The sequence below is a fragment of the Netta rufina genome (assembly GCF_964035555.1).
Source record: "Netta rufina genome assembly, chromosome: 4".
Taxonomy (NCBI): domain Eukaryota; kingdom Metazoa; phylum Chordata; class Aves; order Anseriformes; family Anatidae; genus Netta; species Netta rufina.
In genome coordinates, this window is record NC_140127.1 from 75,880,137 (window position 1) to 75,899,727 (window position 19,591).

General features: G+C 55.1%; 1 protein-coding gene across 2 annotated transcripts; it reads left to right on the forward strand.

The window, feature by feature from the left end:
• Positions 1–84: 84 nt before the first annotated feature.
• On the forward strand, positions 85–18,084 carry CYP26B1 (cytochrome P450 family 26 subfamily B member 1; the record flags this gene model as incomplete). 2 transcript variants are annotated; one of them, XM_084286201.1, is made up of 6 exons in its annotated part: positions 85–288; positions 2,423–2,647; positions 14,123–14,398; positions 15,470–15,625; positions 16,531–16,812; positions 17,692–18,084. In XM_084286201.1, the coding sequence occupies 6 exons, from the start codon at positions 85–87 to the stop codon at positions 18,082–18,084; spliced, it is 1,536 nt and encodes a 511-aa protein (XP_084142327.1). The 2 variants fall into 2 exon arrangements, with proteins under 2 accessions (XP_084142327.1, XP_084142328.1); XM_084286202.1 differs by lacking the exon at positions 2,423–2,647.
• Between the last annotated feature and the right edge of the window lie 1,507 nt (positions 18,085–19,591).

Here is a 19,591-nt window from a genome sequence, read left to right on the forward strand (position 1 = left end):
TGCGTGCGTGTGTGTGGGTGCGAGTGTGGTGCCTGTCAAGGGGCTGTTTCTCTCCCCACCCTCCTCCTCCTCCTTCTTCCAAATATGCTTTTTGAAAGTTTTGATCTCGTCTCGGCACTGGCTACCCTCGCGGCGTGCTTGGTGTCACTGACTTTGCTGCTGGCCGTGTCCCAACAATTGTGGCAGCTCCGCTGGGCTGCCACCCGCGACAAAACCTGCAAGCTACCAATCCCTAAAGGCTCTATGGGATTCCCTTTAATCGGAGAAACCTTCCACTGGCTCCTGCAGGTAAGGAGGATTCCCTTCCCTCCCTGGAAGGTGGGCTGGGACCGGCTGCTTTTTTTTTTTTTTTCTTCTTCTTTTTTTTTTTTTTTCCCTCCCTTTTTCTTTCCTTTTGCACGGGCTGCGATTGCATCAGGCGGGTTCCCGGCGAGCTGGGGAGGCAGATGGGGCTGGGGGGGACCGAGGGAGCCCGGCTCGGCTCGGCTGGGCTCGGCTCAGCTCGCCCGGAGCTCCGCGCTGCGCTGCCCGGCCCGGGGCGCGCCGGGGTTCCCCCGGCGGGGGCTGCGCGGTGCCGGGGAGGCGGCGGGGGGAGGCTCGGGGGTCTCCCCCGCGCTGCCAAAAAGCCTTTTTCTTCCCCCAGCCCGAATCCAAGCAAAATGAAAAGAGAAAATCAGCCAAACCCCGGGGGCGGCACGCGGGGATTTGGCTTCCCCGGGGGTTTGCGGGCACGGTGCGGGGGTCCCCCGGTCGCGCCCCCTCCCTCTGCTCGTCCCGCGGCCCCGGGAGCTGCTCCCGGCCGGGTTCCCGACCCGTCCGGCTCGGGTCCGGTGCCGGGGGAAGCCCACGGAGGTAATCGGGAGCTTAACCCGGGATTAACCTCGCTAAATGCTGAGCAGCAGCGGCGGGCGGAGCGGGATCCCCTCGGACCGCGTTGAGGAAGGGTGACTGCCAAAAAAAAGGGGAGAAAAAAAAAAAAAAAGAGAGAGAGAGAGAGAGAGAGAAGGAGGAGGAGGAGGAGAGGAGGCTGGCGGCCGCCGGGGGTGCCCCGCTCGGGGGGGAGCCGCGGGCTGGGCTGGGGGCACCCCGCCGCTCGCAGCCTCCCGGGAGGGAAGCCCCGAGGACAATTAGCCCGAGCCTTTCCCACTCCGAGCCAAACAAACCTCCGCCGGGATGCTCTCGCCGCCCAAGGTCGCGTTTCATTGACGGCACGGCCCCGGCACGGCTCCTCCGGGCAGCGCTGCCCGGCACCGGCTGCGCGGCTGCGGCTGGCCCGGCCCGGCCCGGCCCGGCTCGGCTCGGCTCGGCTGGGAGCTGGGGGAAACCCCGAGGTGAGAGCCCCCGCACCCCGAGCGGTTCCCCCCTTCCCCGGGCGCGGCGCCGAAGGGGTTAACCGCACGCTCTCAATAGGGCTTTATTTTTTAAAGAAATTTATCAGATTTTTACAGGGGGACCAGAAAAGGGTTCTCGCTTTTCCACAGGCTCCATCCAAACAGAGTCCAGGGCTAAAAATACAAAATTTTGTATAAATTGGACTCCATTCGAAACTTCTCCCACATAAAGGTCCTCTTTGTGCTGCCCTGGAAATGGTGTACAAATAACTCTTTATTAATGCCACAAAAAGGACTTTAATTATATTTACGCAGATCAAGAAACAGGGTCACCTGAACATCTGAAATTCACAACCGCGCTTTTGTTTCAAAATAAACACACGCACTCGCAACCCGCGATCGCTCGCAGCGCTTCTCCCCGCGGGTCGGGGTTTTTTTGGGGGGGGACACGAGCCGGGTTTCCCCCCCCCCCCCCCGCCTCTCCGGCCGGCTCCTCGCCGACAAAAGCCCCCCCCGGAGCATGTGGGAAAGTTATTAAAGCCGCCCGAAATCTGCAGATTTACTTAGGCGAATCGCAGCCTCTCGAGTAAATTCGGTCTGAGCGAGGGGAAAAAAAAGAGAAAAAAAAAAAAAAAAGGAGGGAAGAAAAAAAAAAGAGAGGGAAAAAAAAAAAGTGAGGGAAAAAAAAAAAAAAGAGTTTTAAAAGTGCCGGGGGAGGTAAAAAAAAGGGAGGCGGACGGGGGGCGGAGGGCCCCGGCGGGAGGAGCGGGCAGCGCCGGGCGCCCCGTCGGAGGCAGCGGGGCTGTGCACGGGTGGGACCCCCGCATTTTGCCCCCCCCAGACCCTCAGGCACGGCTCCCCCCTCCTCGGCGCTTCCCCAGGCTGCTCGCCGGGTCTCCGCTTCCAAAAACCAGGGGAAAAAAAAAAAAAATCCGAAATCCCCGCGGAGCTGCTCCGGGAGCGATGCTGCTCGCGGGGGGATGCGGGGACGCGGAATTTGGGGGGGGGATCCCCACGCGTGGGGGGGAGAAAGGGGGCCGTGCGGTGACACCGGCCTCTCGGGGCCCCCTCCCCGTGCTCCCCCCCGGCAGGGCTCCTGCTTCCAGTCTTCGCGACGGGAGAAGTACGGGAACGTGTTCAAGACGCACTTGCTGGGGCGGCCGCTGGTGCGGGTGACGGGCGCGGAGAACGTGCGGAAGATCCTGATGGGGGAGCACCACCTGGTGAGCACCGAGTGGCCGCGCAGCACCCGCATGCTGCTGGGGCCCAACACCGTGGCCAACTCCATCGGCGACATCCACCGGCACAAGAGGAAGGTGAGGAGCCCACGCGAGACCGGGCGCGCCGCGCGTGGGGGGGCGCGGGGAGCGGGGGGACCCCCGTTTATCCCCTCCCTTTCCCTCTTTTCCCCTCCTCCTCTCCCTCCCCTGCTTCCCCTCCCTTCCCTTTACGCCCCCCCCCAGGTCCCCCCTGAGTGGGCGGTCCCGCGTGGGTGCCCCCCTCCTCCCCATCCCGTCCCCCCCCCTCCGTGTCCGTGCTCGGAGCCTTTGAGGAATTTAAAAGGGCGATGGGATGGTGGGAGGGACCCGGGGGGGGCGGCACACGGGGCGTTCCCGAGGGCTGTCTCTGCCCCCCCCGCTGCCCACCCGTGGCTGTGGACACGCATGGCGGGGGCTGCCGTGGGCTGGAGGTCGGGAGCGGCCCCGCAGAGGTCTTAAAAGGGAGATGCAGGAAGGGGTGGGGGGGGTATCGGGGAGAGGGGGCAATGCAGAGCGCCCCCCCCCCACGTCCAGGCTGCACCAGAGGGGGCTGTGGGGAGCCCCCGTTGGGGTCCTGCTTGCTGTAGCCTGGTTTCAGGGGGCAGTGAAGTGTCCTCAGGTGTCAGGGATCGATTTTAGGGACCCCCCCAGGCAAAAATCCTCCAGGCAAAGGCGGTGGCAGAGGTGACAGGCAGGGCGTGCTGGCGTGGTGGCATGGGTGATGGTGGCATGGGCTTCATATCCCTGCTTCTTGCCCTGTTGGGTCAGGGCGGGGGGTTAATTTGGGGGGCGGTGAAGGGAAAGCATCTCCCTGCTCCCCAAAAGCATCGCCCCCAGGTGGGATTAAGGGTGGTACCCAGCTCCAAGGGGCTGCCCCAGGGCTTGTCCCGAGGCAAACTCTGCTCTCCTTCTTGTGCTCCAGCAGGATTCCCTATCCTGGTGCATGCATTTCTCTGAAATCCCTACCAAACCCTATCGCTTCTCTTCCCTCCTGGGGTTAGGATGAGAAAACCACCTTGGTCTGACTCCCACGAGTCACATTTCTTAATGAAAAGCCCCAACACTGCCACCAGGACCGTGCTGCTGGTCCCTGCTTGGGATTGGGGTGAGCTCAGTGCCTGCAATTGCACCGCTGGCTGCTTGGGCTGCTCCTTTTTGTCTTAAGGAGGGAGGAATCTTTCCCATCCCTGCCCTGAAAGGTTGTGCGTGGGGCTGTCCCATCACGGGGGGTGTCCAGGGGACGGAGAGGTGCAAGGACAGGGATGGTTTTCCTCCAGCAGCAGGGGAAGGCAGGGGTGAAGCTGCAGCTCTGGCTCCTGTTTGCTATTACGAGAGGGTTCAGTGGCAGCAGACAGTGATGTGAAGGTGCCTCCACTCTCCTCCGCTGCTTCCTTTATCTTTTATTTGGCAAAAAACAGTTTTTCTCTGCTGAGGAGTGGGTAGCTCAGGCCTTTGCTTGAGATGTCCTCAATAAAACCCGCAGAATTCAAACCTCAGGAAAAGATGCTGGGAGAGGAGAGGAGAGGAGAGCGTGGGTTATGGGAACGAGGTCATGGAAAAGGGAGGCCTGACCTCTGTGGTATCCTGATGGGCTCGTAATTTGCACCACAGCACAGCTGGGGAGTGCTGGCACCAGAAAGAAGCAATACCAGTGGCATAGCCAGGGGACAGCCTCTCTCCCTCAGTACCTGTCTCACTTATATGCTAGGCTGTGAATCCCAGACCCAAATACTCCCTGTATTTTTGAGCCCAAGGCTGGTCTGGATCTCCATTCTCCTCAAAACTCTTTTGCCTTCCCAATTTTTAGCATTGCGTATGATCCCTAGCTGGCCAAGATCCTAATTCCTGCCTCAGGGATGGCTAAAGATTCCCGAGAACAGGTACAGCCCACTGTCCTGGGATGCCCTGTTGTTGGATCAAGGCTCTGATGCAACCGAGCCATGGCCTCGGATGCTTATGGACCACAAGAGCTCCTGCCTGCACCCCTCACCTTGCTCTGGGCTCTGGTGTAGTGGAGAGCAAGATGAGCAGGGCTGGGGATGCTGCGGGGCTAAGCAGACTCTTAGCTTTCTATTTCATCAGGGTTTGGGTACGATGGGCTCAGCTGGCTGGTCCGCTTTCCTTTGAATACGGCTGATTATTCTGATTCCTTCACTTGGTCTTTTAATTACTGTTTAATTACTGTTCTCGAGGGGCTGAGTATCCTGTGGGTCACGCACCCAAGGGTGCTCACAGAGCCTGTTGGCTGGAATCGCCCTTTCCTCTGTGCAAACCATCCCTCGCCCTGGGCTGGGCGAGTTGCACACGCAGAGATAAGGTGAACCTGCTTCTGATGTGAAGCAATAGATCATTCTGTTTCTGGCGAGATTGCGATGACCAGATTAAAGGTTTTTTCCAGGCCAGGTGCCTTCTACGGGCAGAAATTAGCGGTGCCTTTTGAGTTTGTCAGCCCTGAGCTTTTGTTGCTGTTAAATGGCACCGACTTTTAACTCTCCCCATCCTGACTGTGAGATGCATGAGGAAGAAGCACTAGACTGAGATTTAAGTTTTCTCCTTCCACGTAGAAGTTTTTCTCTTAGGTACCTGCTCTGTACCTCCCTGCTGGGAAGCCAAGCAAAAAGACATTGGCAGAAGATGGCATTTTTCACAGATATCACCAACTTTCTTAGCAAGGGTGCTAGTACTAATAGAAAAGGTTAAAAGATTCAGAGCAGCCTGAAAGCTCCATGGAGAAGAGCAGCAGTAGCTCCTGGGAAACCTGTGGGGTTGTTGATAACTCAGTTTAAACCTTGTGGGGCTTTTATTTTTCTTTCCCCCCCACCTCTTTGCTCACTCTTAACCACTTTCTCATTCTCTGGTCCTGCCAGAAGTTGCCATGAGCTATCATTTCCCACGAGGCTGCCTGTGGCATTGGGTGCCAGCTGCTAGGACTAAAAGGAGCATGAAGCCCCATGTGCTCACCCTCTTCTGAGACCCAAAACATTTGGGTCATCTCCAGCTCTTGTCCCACCAAGCACTGCATGGTCACCACCTGAAATGAGTCCTCATCATCTTCCTATAAGCCAGTGGAGCTGCACTTATTTACACCAGCACTGGCAAATGCTCCTTCGTTGTTCCCTGGCAATCAAGCTGTGGTCTCTTGGTGGGGCAGATTGCCACTCAGACAGCAGACAAGCTCCAGTAAGAGCTTTAAACCCAGCACGTTCTTGCAGCTTGCTGCAGAAATCAGCTGCTTTGCTGGCCGTGCATAGGTTTCCACAAAGTTTTAGCTTTTCTCTGTGTTTTTAGCACCAGCAAGTTGCAGCCTTTGCTGGTGGATCTGCAGTAGTTGCCCATGATGGTGATGGGATCAGGGCTGGGGTGGACGTCTCGGTCTCTGGAGCTCTTCTCTCTTTCTCCCTGCATAAAGTGGGTGAATATCCTTCTCCATCCCTGGCTGTCAGAGGCTTTAATCCCAGAGGTGTTGATACAGGGCTCTGAGTTTCTCTCCTGGAAGATGCTTAGGAGGAATGAGGTCACATTAATAAGACAATCCCCATGGCAGCTCTGCTTTCCCATCCCCTCTTTATTAAATCTCCCCTGCAGGAAACCATCAAAATTTGTACAAATAGAAGAATTTTTCCTTTTGGAACTCCCCGAGCTTTGTTGGAGAAGAGGTCTCAGGTACAAAGCCAGCTTTGCCCAGGGCCGTGACAGCTTGTGGAGGCAAACTCCTCAACCTCCTGAGATAGATGCCTACTGCGAGGTTGTTACTGCCAGGGGGCCACAGAGCTCATGTCGAGGTTGGAGAAGGATCTGGGCTGCCCATGCCACACCGGAGGGAGCTCATTCCTTTATCCTGGCCTTTTTGTCCCCAGATCATCTGGAGGTGACTGGCAGGAGCAGACAAATTTCTTTCCTGCCTGGATGAGCATGGCCATGGCTTTGCCTTGGCTTTGCGGTGGCAGAACCCTTTCCATCTCCTTGGGGTGAAGGACACACATCATCCTTGGGGGTTGGAGGTGTCGGACACATTTTGTGTCCTGAGGGAGGGAGGCTCCTGCTCTCCTACAGGAACTCATCGGGGAGAGATCCTGGGACAGCGCCTATCTCGGGGCTCTCCCCATCCCACTCTCGTTTCGGAGGCACAGCCATGGATGGGGATGTCTGGCTGTTCACACTGAGTCTCTGTCCCCATCTGGCTGTTCACATTGAGTCCACTTCACATCCCTCCCTAGATTTTTTTAATTTTTTTTTCACCCCCTTAGTTCCCATTTATACCCATGAAACCCAGTGAAATCAGTGCAGTCTCTCCGGATTTACCCCCTATGTGTTTTGGAAGTGTTGACCCCTGGGCCAATACGACCTGTAACGAAGGCAAAGCAAACCTGTGCAGGAATAGCGTGGGCTCTGGTTTTATGGGATTTAAGGGCAGTGGGAAGCTGAAGTTCAGCAAACGGAGAGCAAAGGCTACCGTGCTGCTGCCCACGGGGGAGCCCGGTGTCTGTGTACAGAAGGGAATGGGAGCTGGAAATGGCCAGGATGCATCACCCTGAGCTTTAGGGTCTGAACTGAGCAGTGCCCGGGGCCAGGAAGGAGTTTTTTGGTGTAGGATAAGTGGTGCCAGTGTGCTCTGGTGCAGGGAAAGGTGGGACAGTGACTTTTCCTTGGAAGCATCCAGCCCTGGCAAGAGAGCACTGGACTTGCAGGGCCCGTGCTCTGTTCCAGCATAGTAATCCCAAAATAGGCACAGCTGGCTTAAAAAAAGGAAAAGAAAGAATAAAATAAAAGCAGTCCGTGGGCTGGGTAGACATCCTAGACCCGGAGACTCGAGGAGGAAGCAGACAGTGGTGCAGAGAAACGGCCTGTTTTGTCTCACTGTCCAAAACTACATCATTCATTAACACACCACAATTAATGTTCTGCCTCGGAGGCATACAAGTGTTGAGCTTATTAGCACCAAGTAGAAAGGTCTGAGGCTTTAATATAGTTTGCAAGAGGATTAAGAACACAAAAGGGGCCATAAATTTACAACCAAATATAAACCAGCTGCTGTGGGCAGGACTGGGGGGAGGGAGGGAGGGAGGGAGGGAGGGAGGGAAGGAGGCAGACGGGGGAGAGGGGCGGGAGGAGGAAAGAGGGATGGGAGGCGGCAGGACCGAACCTTCCCCACCGCCAAACACCCCGACCCAGGCTGCTCAGTGAATTTAATATTTTTTTTTTGGCATTTCCATCCTCCTCAGCAGGAATTGTAGGGAAGGAGCCATCGCCTTCCAGCTGAGCCCCCCCCAGATCGTGTCGGGTCAGCTCAGGCGGGCTGGGCTCCAGCTGCCATGCACCAGGCCCCTTTAGCCCTTCCCAGGCTGCTTTAACCCACGGGCAAAAGCCACCGGAGCTGGAGAAAAAAAAGGCTCCCATTGATGTAGGAGGGCTCCCGCTCGCGGTCTTGGGGAAGAATTTGCTGGCGAGGCTGGCTCATTGACTTTAGACCAAATAGTGCTGTCATCTACGGCGGTGTAAATCCAGAGTAATTCCAATGGATTAAAAAAAAAAAGCAAAGCGCAGGTGCTCCTGGCTGAAGTATGAGGTTTTTGGGTTTTCAGAGCGCCGCCCACCCCAAAACACCCCGCGTGCTCGGGCCCTGCTTTGGGTTGAGCTGAGCCTGAGCACGGTGGCAGCCCTGGATCTGCCCTTACCCCACGGGCTGAGCCCCTCGTGGGGCTCTGACCATCCACATCCCCTGGGGTGGGAGCTGTGGGATGTCCTCTGAGGCATGGAGGTGACAAAATCCCTCCTTGGGTTGCTCTGGGCAGCACTGGGGGATGCCAGGAGCACATCCTGGAGATGGGGGAGAGCTTTTCAGGTTCAGGATCCGTCCTGTGCTGTCTTTGAGTAGTTTTGGTTTTCTGCCTCACCATGGTATGTCCAGCCAGGCAGCTCGGGCAATTGGGGTCTGTAATATCCAGCTCGTCCCTCTGGGGTCAGAGGGCTTTGTGTCGGATTAATGATGCTCTTTACTTCCCAGGTGGCACTTCTGTCACCAAATATATCAGCTTGCTCTTCATCTTTCCTCTCCTTAATTACGCCTGGTGGCCTTGGGTCACCTCAGGCTTTGTCATCTCTTCTTTGGGCTTAGTTTAAAGCCAGAGGAGTGCTCACTGGTGGTTTGCAGGAGCTCACATCTTCACAAGCAGGAACTCCTCAGCACCATTTGAGGCATGCCCATCTCCATCCGATGCAAGACCTTCCTCAGGATTTTGGTGGCATAGCTGATGAGATTTTCCTGCTGTGTGGAAGCACTTTTCCAAGGTCTTCCCCTACTTCTGCCAAGACGGTGCATGCACAAGAAAGGTGTATTTATTCCCCTTTGGGATGGAGCAGGCTGTGTCATGGGGCAGGTGTTTCCCTCCCATCCCCTTGTTCTGCCATGTAACATGTGGCAGGACCAAGGTCTCAGCACTTCTGGGAAGGGCTCTCAAAGATGGTTTACCAAGTCCAACCTGTGGGTTTCTGAAGTGTGTGAGGATCCCTTCCCTTCGCTCTGCCCTTCACGCTCCAGGAAAAGTCACCAAAAAGGGGACTTGTCTCCTAATATGTCTCCTCCATTGGCTCTGCCGTGGTGGCAGGGCACCATCCCTGATGCCAAGCGAGCTGCTCTCCTTTTCTTTAGCTCTGGGTAAGCTCTCACCTCCATGCCACAGATCTGGGGTGCAGCATGTTGTCCGCAGCCCATCTCAGCTCTTCCTGGCCATCTCCTGCTGGGGGGTGGCTGCCCTGACCATGCCATCACCTGCCCGGTGGGCTCAGGGGATGCTACATCCCCTTGGCTCCAGCCACCAGCAGCGTTGGACCTCTTCTGGGCCAGGTGATGCCTCTTCCAGGTCCAAGGGCACTCCCTGTGTTTGATTTCCCACTTGAGCAGTAACAATATATAAGGTGAATTTTGCAGTCCCCCAATGTGCTGGTTGCCCATGAGTAAATGGGAGGGATGGGGAGCAGCGTTTCAGCAGGTTTCAGGCACAGAGATGCTGAAGAACCACAAAGTGTTTGTGTAACCCCATGGAGAGGGCCAAGCAACCTAAATTGCTGAATGTAACAGGTTGCATTTTGCTGGTGCTGGATTATTTTTTTTTTTGGAGACAGTTTTGCAGATGGGATGCTGAGATAGATGTAGGGTGTCCTGCTTCTTTCCTCCTCTCCCCCTTTGCATTGCCATCCCTTTACCGCATTATCCTGTTAAAGGGTTGGAAAGCAAATCCTCCCATGCCAAGCAAAGTGTTTCTAGAACTGCTTGGACATGGAGGTTTCATGCTACAGGGAGCTGGTGTGCTTGGGCTGTTTGGTTTTAGTTTGAATTGGAACAGAAAGACAAAATTCTAGAGTTTCTCACAACCCCAAGTGCTTAAAAAAGAAAAAAAAAAAAAAAAAAAAAAGTAAAAATTGGGGCTATGAGTAATCCTGAAAGGTGCACAATCATCGTAACTTGCCCCAAAGATGCTGAGATGATCTCTGGTTTTCTTTTTAGTACTTTTTTTTTTTTTTTTTTTTTTTTTGTGAGTCATTTGAATATCAGTGAAACTGCTCATTGCAAAGCAGTTTCTTCTACTCCACTTTTTTTCTGGTTGGGCTAAGCCTGGTGAAACGGCCCCTGCTCTGCTCCATGCCTCGCTCTTGCAGCCTGGCCACCAGTGGCATGGCCCAGCAGAATGCATGGGGCTCTTGTGTTTCTCCTGGGGAGGGATTGCTGCCCTCAGCTCACCCACATCCACGCTCCTCATTTTGCAATGTGCTGTGCTTTGCTCTGCACATCCAGCGCTGCTCCTTTTTTTGGGGAGCAGAATCTCCTGGCTTTTCCCTCTAAAGGGACCTGGATTCCTCCCGTGGTGGAGGATGGTGGCAGAGCATGGCATGGGGAGATACCACGAGGCCTCATTTCAGTCCCAGCACAAGCAGAGGTGCTCCACATTCCAGGGGACCAGTTTGCACCAGCAGCAGTGTGTCGGGGCAGCGGAGGTCCTCTCCTCTTGGCAGTACCTTGGCTCAGTGGCACATTCCCACAGCTCTTTTGCTGCATTTTCCCTTCTCTCATGCTCCCGGCACCAGGACAGCCTCTTGCCCACAAGCCTTCTCATCCCTCTCCAAAAACATCCTGCTTTATGAGCCCACTGGAGCATGGCAGTGGGCTCCACGCCTGGCAGAGAGAGGCAGACATCCTTTACAAGGTGGTGACAGGACAGGGCTGGGACAAACACCCCCTGGCCTTTGGGATGTAGGAAGCAACAGCACATCTCCAGGTTGGGATGCTGCTTTGGATGCTTCCCTGACACGTACTGCTGATGCCAAATTGTTTTGTGAAAATGTCTCCATTCTGACCGTGCCTTCGTTTTGTCAGGCCAGCAGCTCTGAGCTGGATGAAGCATGGGTGTCTGATCCCAGCTTCTCCTCCTGGAGGGTGAAAAGGAAAAATTCTGCTCCCCCTGTCTGTGCTGGAGAGCTGGGAACCCACAGATCACAGTGGTGAAAAGCAGGGGATGAAACTTGTGCTTGGAGGGGGAAGTTTGGCTGGCACCAAGGAGGGGTAAAATGATGGAAAGCATCACCCCTGATAATTACACTTCATCCCAGCTACCAAATGAAGCTTTTTCTAAGCATAAAAATGCTGTGGGTTGAAGCTGAAGGTGCTTTACTTGAATGTCCTCTCTTCTTTGTTGAGTTTTAAGGATGGGGCTGGGGTACACCCCATCTGCGACTGGGGGCTGCTCACTGTCACGCAGAGCTGGACCTCTGCGGGGGATCCCGGAGCTGAGACACCGGGAAGGAATTTTCTGCCTTAGGAAACCCATAAATCTTTAAATATCCTGTTTCCACTGTGAGGCGGATTCGGAAGTTTCCAACTGGGTGGTGGGGGTCTCCCCGGGCAGGGGGTAGGCGAGCACGTGCGGGTGTGAGATCCACAGAGCAAATCCCCAGAGTTGGCTTTTTTTAGGGCACACCAAAAACTTGGAGAGATGAGGGCTCTTCCCAGCAGCCACCCCAAAGCCCTGGCTGGCGGCCCCATGGCTGCTACCGGACCCCCCCTGTAAGGGGCATCCCCTCAAAGCTGGTTTTGCCTCCGGGCTGCTCGGGATCAAGTTTTTTTGTGCAGCGATGCTCCTCGGCTGCGCTTCACTAGAGGGCGCAGGGATTTTAGGCTAGAAACGCGCCGAGGTCTGTCAGGGAAAGTTGGCTGCCTTTTCCTCCTTTTTAATCAACTGGAAAGATGCAGGGTTGAACTGGAGGTGACTGGAAGGGGATCCAGACTTGTGTCTGGCTGGGGAAGGATCCGCTGACATCTGGGATTAGGCGGCGTGGAGCGCAGCGGCGGCGAGCGGCCGGGACCCGTGACGCCGGCTTTGCAGCCGGAGGGGGCCGGAGGAGCCCAACAGCAAAAGGACAGCTCAAAAAAGAGCAAAAAAAGACCAAATCCCCGCCCCAAGTGCAAAATATTCCCTATTTCCAGGTGGTTGACCTCCAGGGTGGGTCGTTCTCTCCCTTGTGCCTTTGCTGAGCATCGCTCCTCGGGACGGGTGCGCTCCTCCTGAGTCCAGCTCGGCCACAAGGTGTGGATCCAGCCCCGGGCTGGTTCTCTGCACTGTGGGGTTGTTTTTTTGCATAGCAGGACCAGAGGTGTTTCTGTAGATGCTGGGCTTTGTGTGGGGAGCAGGAGGGGTCCTCATCCCTCATGGGAGAGATGTTGGGCAGCAATGTCCAGCTGAGGCCGAGGTTTGCCCCAGGTCGGGAGCCCCAGGTGCCATCTCCATCAGGACGCTGGCCCCAAGCAGGGCTCCAACCTCTTCTTCTCCAAGCAGCTTCTTTTCCACCCCCTTGCACACACCCGAGCTGGTCTGCCTGAGCATTGCTGTCCTTTCAGGGCTTAAAAATAGCCAGTGAATTGCAGAGAGGCACGGAGAGCAGCAGCCGCATCATCTCGCACCCTCACCCTAGCCCTGCCGTTCATTCATTCTCCTGCTCCGTTCGTTCATTCCTCAGCTCCCTGTAGACACCTGGGGCTGTCTGTCTGTCTGTGAGCATGTCTGTCAGTCTTTGTGCATCTTCTCCCTCTCTCACAGCCCTCCTCCTAGCACCCTGCTTGCACACTGATTTCCACGCCAAGCTCTGCCCTGCCATGTGTGGTGTGATGAGTTTTACTCGGGGCTCAGCCCGCACGCGGCACGTTATGAAGCAGCTTTTGTCAAGCCTCCCACCCGGGCTGCAAGGGGACAGAGGTGTTATTTCACCAAACAAACTCCCGGCGAACGATGTGCATTAGCAATGAGGGGTCGCCGCCAGGAAAATGTTACCTTTCCCTTCGAGTGCTGACTGCAGAGGAAATTCCCACATTTACAGCTCCGGTACATTCGACTCTCGTCAAAAGAGGGGGTGGCTTTGATTTCTCTCCTTTTCTTGTCATTCTGATAACTTTGCAGCCCCCCTCAAGCAACCAGCCTCCGGTGGAGGCTTGCAGCTCCCTCCGTGGGAGCCTGCTTTAATTTGATTTTCCCGGAGGCCTGGCATGTGGCGGTGCATGTGTGCATGCCGCTGTGTGTGGAGGTTAATAAAAAATAAACAAACAGCACTTTTTTCCTCCGGTGCACTCTGGGAGGGATGCGGCGGGGATGCCGAATGAAAGCGCGTGCTGTGGGCTGTGCCGGGGGGAGGCCAAGGGACATTCCTGGCATTTCTGAGCTCCTCGTGCAACACGCGGGCTCAGTCCCAAATTGGAGTAAGGAGCCGTTAGCATCGGGGACCTGGGGAGGCCCACTCCTGCGCAGTGTTTACTTGCAGAACTTAAATTAATAGTGTCTGCTGACATCAGGTTTTTAGCCCGGTTTCCCAAGGAAATGAGATGTGTGCGATCTCAGCGTCTGCACGCGTGTGTGCCTCTTTTTCCCAATAGCACTTGAACCTCTGAGTTCAGCCAGATTTTGCAGAGAGCCTAAAGGCCTTGAACTAATTATTTTACCATTTTTTTTTTTTGTATATATTTAAAACGGTTGGTTGTTAGGAGAGAGAAACTCCCAGTGCTTCCCACTGAGAGAAAAGCTTGCGTGTGTGTTTGTGCACAACCAGGCTATTAGACATCAGAGAAGCCCCACGGAAGAGCTGTGTTATTAGCACCCAGCTGGTGGGATGAATGCAGGTGGGAAGCAGGACACATGGAGCTGCAGGAAAGCTGGCTCCATCCACTCTGCCATGCATGAGGTGAATTGTTTCCTCCCATCTCCAGTTAGCTGCTGGAGAGGGGCTTGGGGACACCACAATATCACCAGTCCTCTGGGGTGGCTGTGGTGGGGTCCGCCTGGGGAGGCTCCCTCAGCTGATGGCTCTCCATCAGCCCTTTTTGGCAGTGATTTTGGAAATTGGTCACTCTGGATGATGAATTCTGGATGGTGACAAGCCTTCTGCTCAGTGTAGGAGATTTGTGATGTTCATTTTGGTGAGCAGAAGCGGGTTATTGGAGAATGCAAAGATTATTGGGGCTGCGTAGAAATCTCTCTCACTCTCTTTCAATAGGTTTTCTCCAAAATCTTCAGCCACGAGGCCCTGGAGAGCTATCTGCCCAAGATCCAGCTGGTGATCAAAGACACCCTCCGGGCCTGGAGCAGCAACCCCGAATCCATCAACGTCTACCACGAGACCCAGAAGCTCACCTTCCGCATGGCCATCCGCGTTCTGCTGGGCTTCCGCATCCCCGACGAGGAGCTCAGCCGCCTCTTCGAGGTCTACCAGCAGTTTGTGGAGAACGTCTTCTCCTTGCCCATGGACCTGCCCTTCAGTGGCTACAGGAGGGTAAGAGATCTGGGCTGGGGCTTCCACCAGCCGATAACCCCAATCTTGGGGTTAGGGAGGCGGTGGCTAATCCCTACCTCTCTGCATGTTCTTGGTGGGATGTCTTCTCCCACTCTGACATCTAGAATCAGGTCCATTTTGGGATAAAAAGTCCTGTTTTGGTTGAGTAGAGAGGGAGACACATTCATAGGCTTTCAGAGCGCTAGGTTTAGCTCCTTGGTTTAGTGCAATGGAGAATACAGTCAGCATCTGCTCAGATTTAATGGGTGATTTTTCCTTGCAACGGCACTTTGCTTATTTTTATTTTTATTTTTATTTTTATTTTTATTTTTATTTTTATTTTTATTTTTATTTTTATTTTTATTTTGTGGCACCCTTCTCCTACCAATGCGCTGCCTGTCTGCAGGGCCAGACAGGCCAGCAGCCCTCCTGATTCTAAGAACTGTTCCAGTTCTTGTATGGAAGATGCAAAGTGAAAACGCAACAAAATATAGTTGTATTTCATCAGGAATTTTGGTAATAGATTTTTTTTTTTTAATTATTTTGGTGGCTATCACTGCAAATTCTGTTATTGTTACTTAACCATGTGAATCGTTGACAGCCCCAAGCTAGCTCAGTGGGGCTGCACTCCCATGCCAACTGCTTTAGTGAGGCCCAGCAATAAAATTGCTTGGGAACCCCATTTCACTCTTGGGAATAGGATTCTTTTGGATGAACTGACTTTCCCCTGAGAAACAGTTTTCCCAGGGACTGCTGTATATCCCGGGGAGAGGGGGAGGCCTGTGAACTGGTGCAGCACTGGAGCTCCCACATCCCACCTACCATTCGCACCTAGGTGCTGATTACCCTCGCCTGTAATTGTGCACACCTGGGGTTTGCTCTTCCTGGCTGGGGAGTGACTCCAGCATTTTTATACTTCTCTTTGAGCACCTGCAAGTGCAGTTGGATTCCATAGTTGTGTCCTCCTGAGCAAGTTTCAAGCTGCTGGGGATGCTGGGCAGCCCCAGGGCAGGAGGGGATGGTGGTTGTAGTGCTGTGCCCTGTGTAACCTGGTGGATTCCTGCTCCCTAGGGCATCCGGGCACGTGAAACGCTGCAGAAAGGGCTGGAGAAAGCCATCCAGGAGAAACTGCAGAACACACAGGGCAAGGACTATGCTGATGCTCTGGACATCCTGATAGAGAGCGGCAAAGAGCACGGCAAGGAGCTCACCATGCAGGAGCTGAAGGTAAAGGTCCTCCCCGCGACCCCTTGTCCTCAGGGCTTGGGCTCCCTGCGCAGCAGAGCATGGGCTGGAGCAGGGTGGATTTCTTGGGGGCAGACCTGAGGTGGTCGGTCAGATCTGGGGGTCCACAGAGTGTTGCTGGAGATGCAGGTGAACCCTGGCCTGGTGGAGCACGGTGCCAACAAGCCAGTTGCTTTCCTTCGAGGTGTATTCATCACACTCAGTCCTTGCTTAAAAGCATTTCCACGGGATAACAAAAGACTGTGCAAGCTTGCTGAAGCTTTTAGCCCTGACCAGACTCTCACCCCTGCCTGTGCAATTTTTAGGTGTCTCCTCTGCAGGGTGTATGAACCCTTTGCAGGTTACTAATTGCATGTGGCATGACTTGATCCATCAACACCCATCCCTGGGAGCTTTTCTCCTGTCTGTCTGTCACTCTGCATCCTCCAAGACTCTTTGGAAAGCTCCCTGTGGTGTGTCCAGCCTTTCACACTAGCCACCCATGTCTCCCTTTTAAAAGGGAGGTTTCTCATTTCCCCTGAGTGTAGGAGAAAGTGGGCAGCAGGACTGTGCCTGCACCAGGAGGGACATTGCAGTGAGGTCGGGCTGGAGAGCTGTGGGGCATTGGGGGGGACCCCTGCACCATCTCCTCAGCAGGGCAGGGAGAACATCCCAGGTGTGGGAGCGATCCTGCCCTCCTTCTGCTGTCAGCAGCAGCAGAACATCCCCATGCAGAGGGCAAGAAGGGAGAAATGCCTCTTTATCCCCTGGAGCTGCACGCCTTGAGACGGAGGGGAAAGAAGTGCCCTAAGCCAGGCTGCTACAGCCCTGTGCCTAGCCCCTGCTGTCGGTCCATCCGTCTGTCTGTCCCTTCTGTGTCTCACCCCAGCTTTCCTCCTGCCTTTCAGGACGGCACCCTGGAGCTCATCTTCGCCGCCTACGCCACCACCGCCAGCGCCAGCACCTCTCTGATCATGCAGCTCCTCAAACACCCGCGGGTGCTGGAGAAGCTGCGGGAGGAGCTGCGCAGCAAGGGCATCCTCCACAACGGCTGCATCTGCGAGGGCTCCCTGCGGCTCGACAACATCAACAGCCTGCACTACCTGGACTGTGTCATCAAGGAGGTGCTTCGCCTCTTCACCCCCATCTCGGGGGGGTACCGGACGGTGCTGCAAACCTTCGAGCTGGATGTGAGTACTGGTGTGGCGGTGGGGTGCTGCTGCACTGTCACTTTCCCCAAAAAGCCCTCTGTGCCTTGTGTAGAGCTTGTCCAAGCCTTGTTTAGATGAGAGCCAGGAAGGATAAATTCAATCCTGGTGGTGGTGGTGGGTAGAAGTGCTGCAGAGTCATGGGAGGACGCAGGGATCCAGCCCTTGGTGGGGAAGAGATGCACTCGGGATGTCAAAGAGGAGACAGCCATGACGCCTCAAAGAGCAAATCGTGACAATGTTTGAGGCCAAAATCTGAGCTGGGGTGTGACAAGGGAAAGGTTTACTGCAGAGGGCACCTCCGGGCTGCCAGATGACAGGCGCATTGCTCACCGCGATGGCTGGAGTTTCCCACCAGCGCAACAAAAGCCTGAGACCTGGCTGTCACCGCAAATCCTGCTAATGCAAGGATTGGAGTCAGAAGCCTTTTAAAGTGCTCAGGGGATGAGAAAGCCTCCCCGTTTCACACCACCCAGGCCCTGACGTGAGCATTGGGTGGCAGGGTGGGAGCAAAGTGGTGAAGGGCGTGTGGCTCCTCTGGGCTGCCTGGCTCACGGGGCAGTAGGGCACTGCCGGGTTCCTGGTAGGTGGCTGCTGTGAGCGACCACAAAGCGAATAAATTGGAATGGCTCATCCGATGGGCTGGGATAGAGGCAGGGATTAAACAATCCAGCATTCCCATCTCCTAGCACTTTGTGTTGCTCTCTCTGCTTTTTTATAAATTTAGTTAATAACCCCAAATAAAACAGAGAAAAGCATTTGCTCTGGGGACCGAAGTGGCTTTGCGCTGTCCCCTCTCCCTTCTTGCAGCATGGTTAACCCACTCTGCTTTTTTCTCTCCCTTTCCCCTCTTCCCTGAAGGGTTTCCAAATCCCCAAGGGCTGGAGCGTCATGTACAGCATCCGGGACACCCACGACACCGCCCCCGTCTTCAAGGACGTGGACGCCTTCGATCCCGACCGCTTCGGGCAGGGCCGCAGCGAAGACAAGGAGGGCAGGTTCCACTACCTCCCCTTCGGAGGGGGCGTACGGACCTGTCTGGGGAAGCACCTGGCCAAGCTCTTCCTCAAGGCGCTGGCCATCGAGCTGGCCAGCACCAGCCGCTTCGAGCTCGCCACCAGGACTTTCCCCAAAATCACCCTGGTGCCCGTGGTCCACCCGGTCGACGGACTCAAGGTCAAATTCTTCGGACTGGATTCCAACCAGAACGAGATCCTGACGGGGACAGACGCAATGCTGGGGGCCACGGTGTAGAGCCCGCGAGGGACGGGCGGCTGGGGACGGAGGGGTGGGGTGGGGACACGGGGACGAACAGGAAGGGAGGGGAGAGGACCGAGAAGCTTCTCCACGATGCTCGTTTCACGGAGCCTCCAGGTCGGGACTGCTTTCTCCACCGGTGAAGCTGCCAAAACCCTTCTGCTCCGGGCGTGGAGAAAGTCGGGGTGGCGTCGTGCCTCTCGCTTCCTTCGAAAAAGAGGGAGAGTCGCAAATCCCGAGTAGAACTGGGACTGTCTGACCATACACAGTATCTAAATATTATAAATATATATATATAAATATCTATAAAACACTTCTGCTGCGAGGAGGAGCGCTGCAAAGCCCCGACTGCGGGAAAGGCTTTGGAAATCAGCCGGCAACCAGAGGTCTGGTGGCCCAGGGCGGCTCTTGGGTGGCCGCTGGGCTTTTTTTTTAACAGTGTTAAATTAGCTGGTGATAACAGTGTTTTTTGTTTTTTGTTTTTGTTTGTTTGTTCAGTTGTGTTTTTTGTTTTGGGGCTTTTGGGGACTTCCCTGGGTGAGGGGCAGACAAGTGATGCCCATTCCCACCCCATCCCCTGGGCAGGTTTGGGGAGGGGGGGGTGCTGCCGTTTCGCCTCTGCTGCGGGACCGAAAAACCCTGTGGTGCCTTGTCTAGGACCGAGAAGACGGCGAGCTGTCTCTCCAAGGCCTTGGACAAGTGCGTTTTTGCAAAATGGGCTCTGGGGCAGGGGGGGGCTCCTGTTTTTTCTCATTGAGTTTCCTGCTGCTGCTACACAGCCTGTGTGCATCCGTCCCGTTCCCCCCCCCCCTCGCCCTCTCCATGCAGAGGCACCCATCTGGGGGCATTTCGGTGCCTTTGCTCTCCCTCAGGGTGCAGGCACCAACCTCCAAAGCGTGCAGCCCCCCAACCTGCCACGGCGCTGCAAGCACCAAGCACTGGGGTGCCCAGCGAAACCGCCCCGCTCAGAGCTGCTCCTTTTGGGAGGCATTCACATTAAAGGTGATCTCTATAAATAAGCCAACGTCCGCATGGTTTGTCTCGTGTCTGGGTTTTGTTTGGCGATGGGAGAGCTCGGCAGGAAGGAGAGTGAACGGCAGGCTCCTTGCAAACTGCTTGCCTCGTCCCACCGCCCGCCTGGGAGAGGGGTCCTGCCCAAAGCAGCTCCAGCGCAAGCAAGCGGCCACCAAGGTATCTTGAGTTTCATTTGCTGGGTGGTATTTTTTTTTAATTTCATTCTTTTTTCTTCTTCTTTTTTTTTTTTCTTTTCTTTTTTTTTGCATGCAAAAGGCTTCCAGGTTGAGTGTGAGATGGGCGCGTTGTGTTGAAAGCAGATGTTGCCTCATGCGTAGGTGCAGAGCAAAGACACCCCGAGTGCTCTGGCTGGCATTTGGTTCAGATCAGTGCTGGGAAATCCCTCTTGGATCCCTCTTTGAGGCATTCCATCCCTGCTCTGCACAGCCCTGCTCCTCTCCCAGCTCCTGCCCTCCGTGGTGGAAAGGAT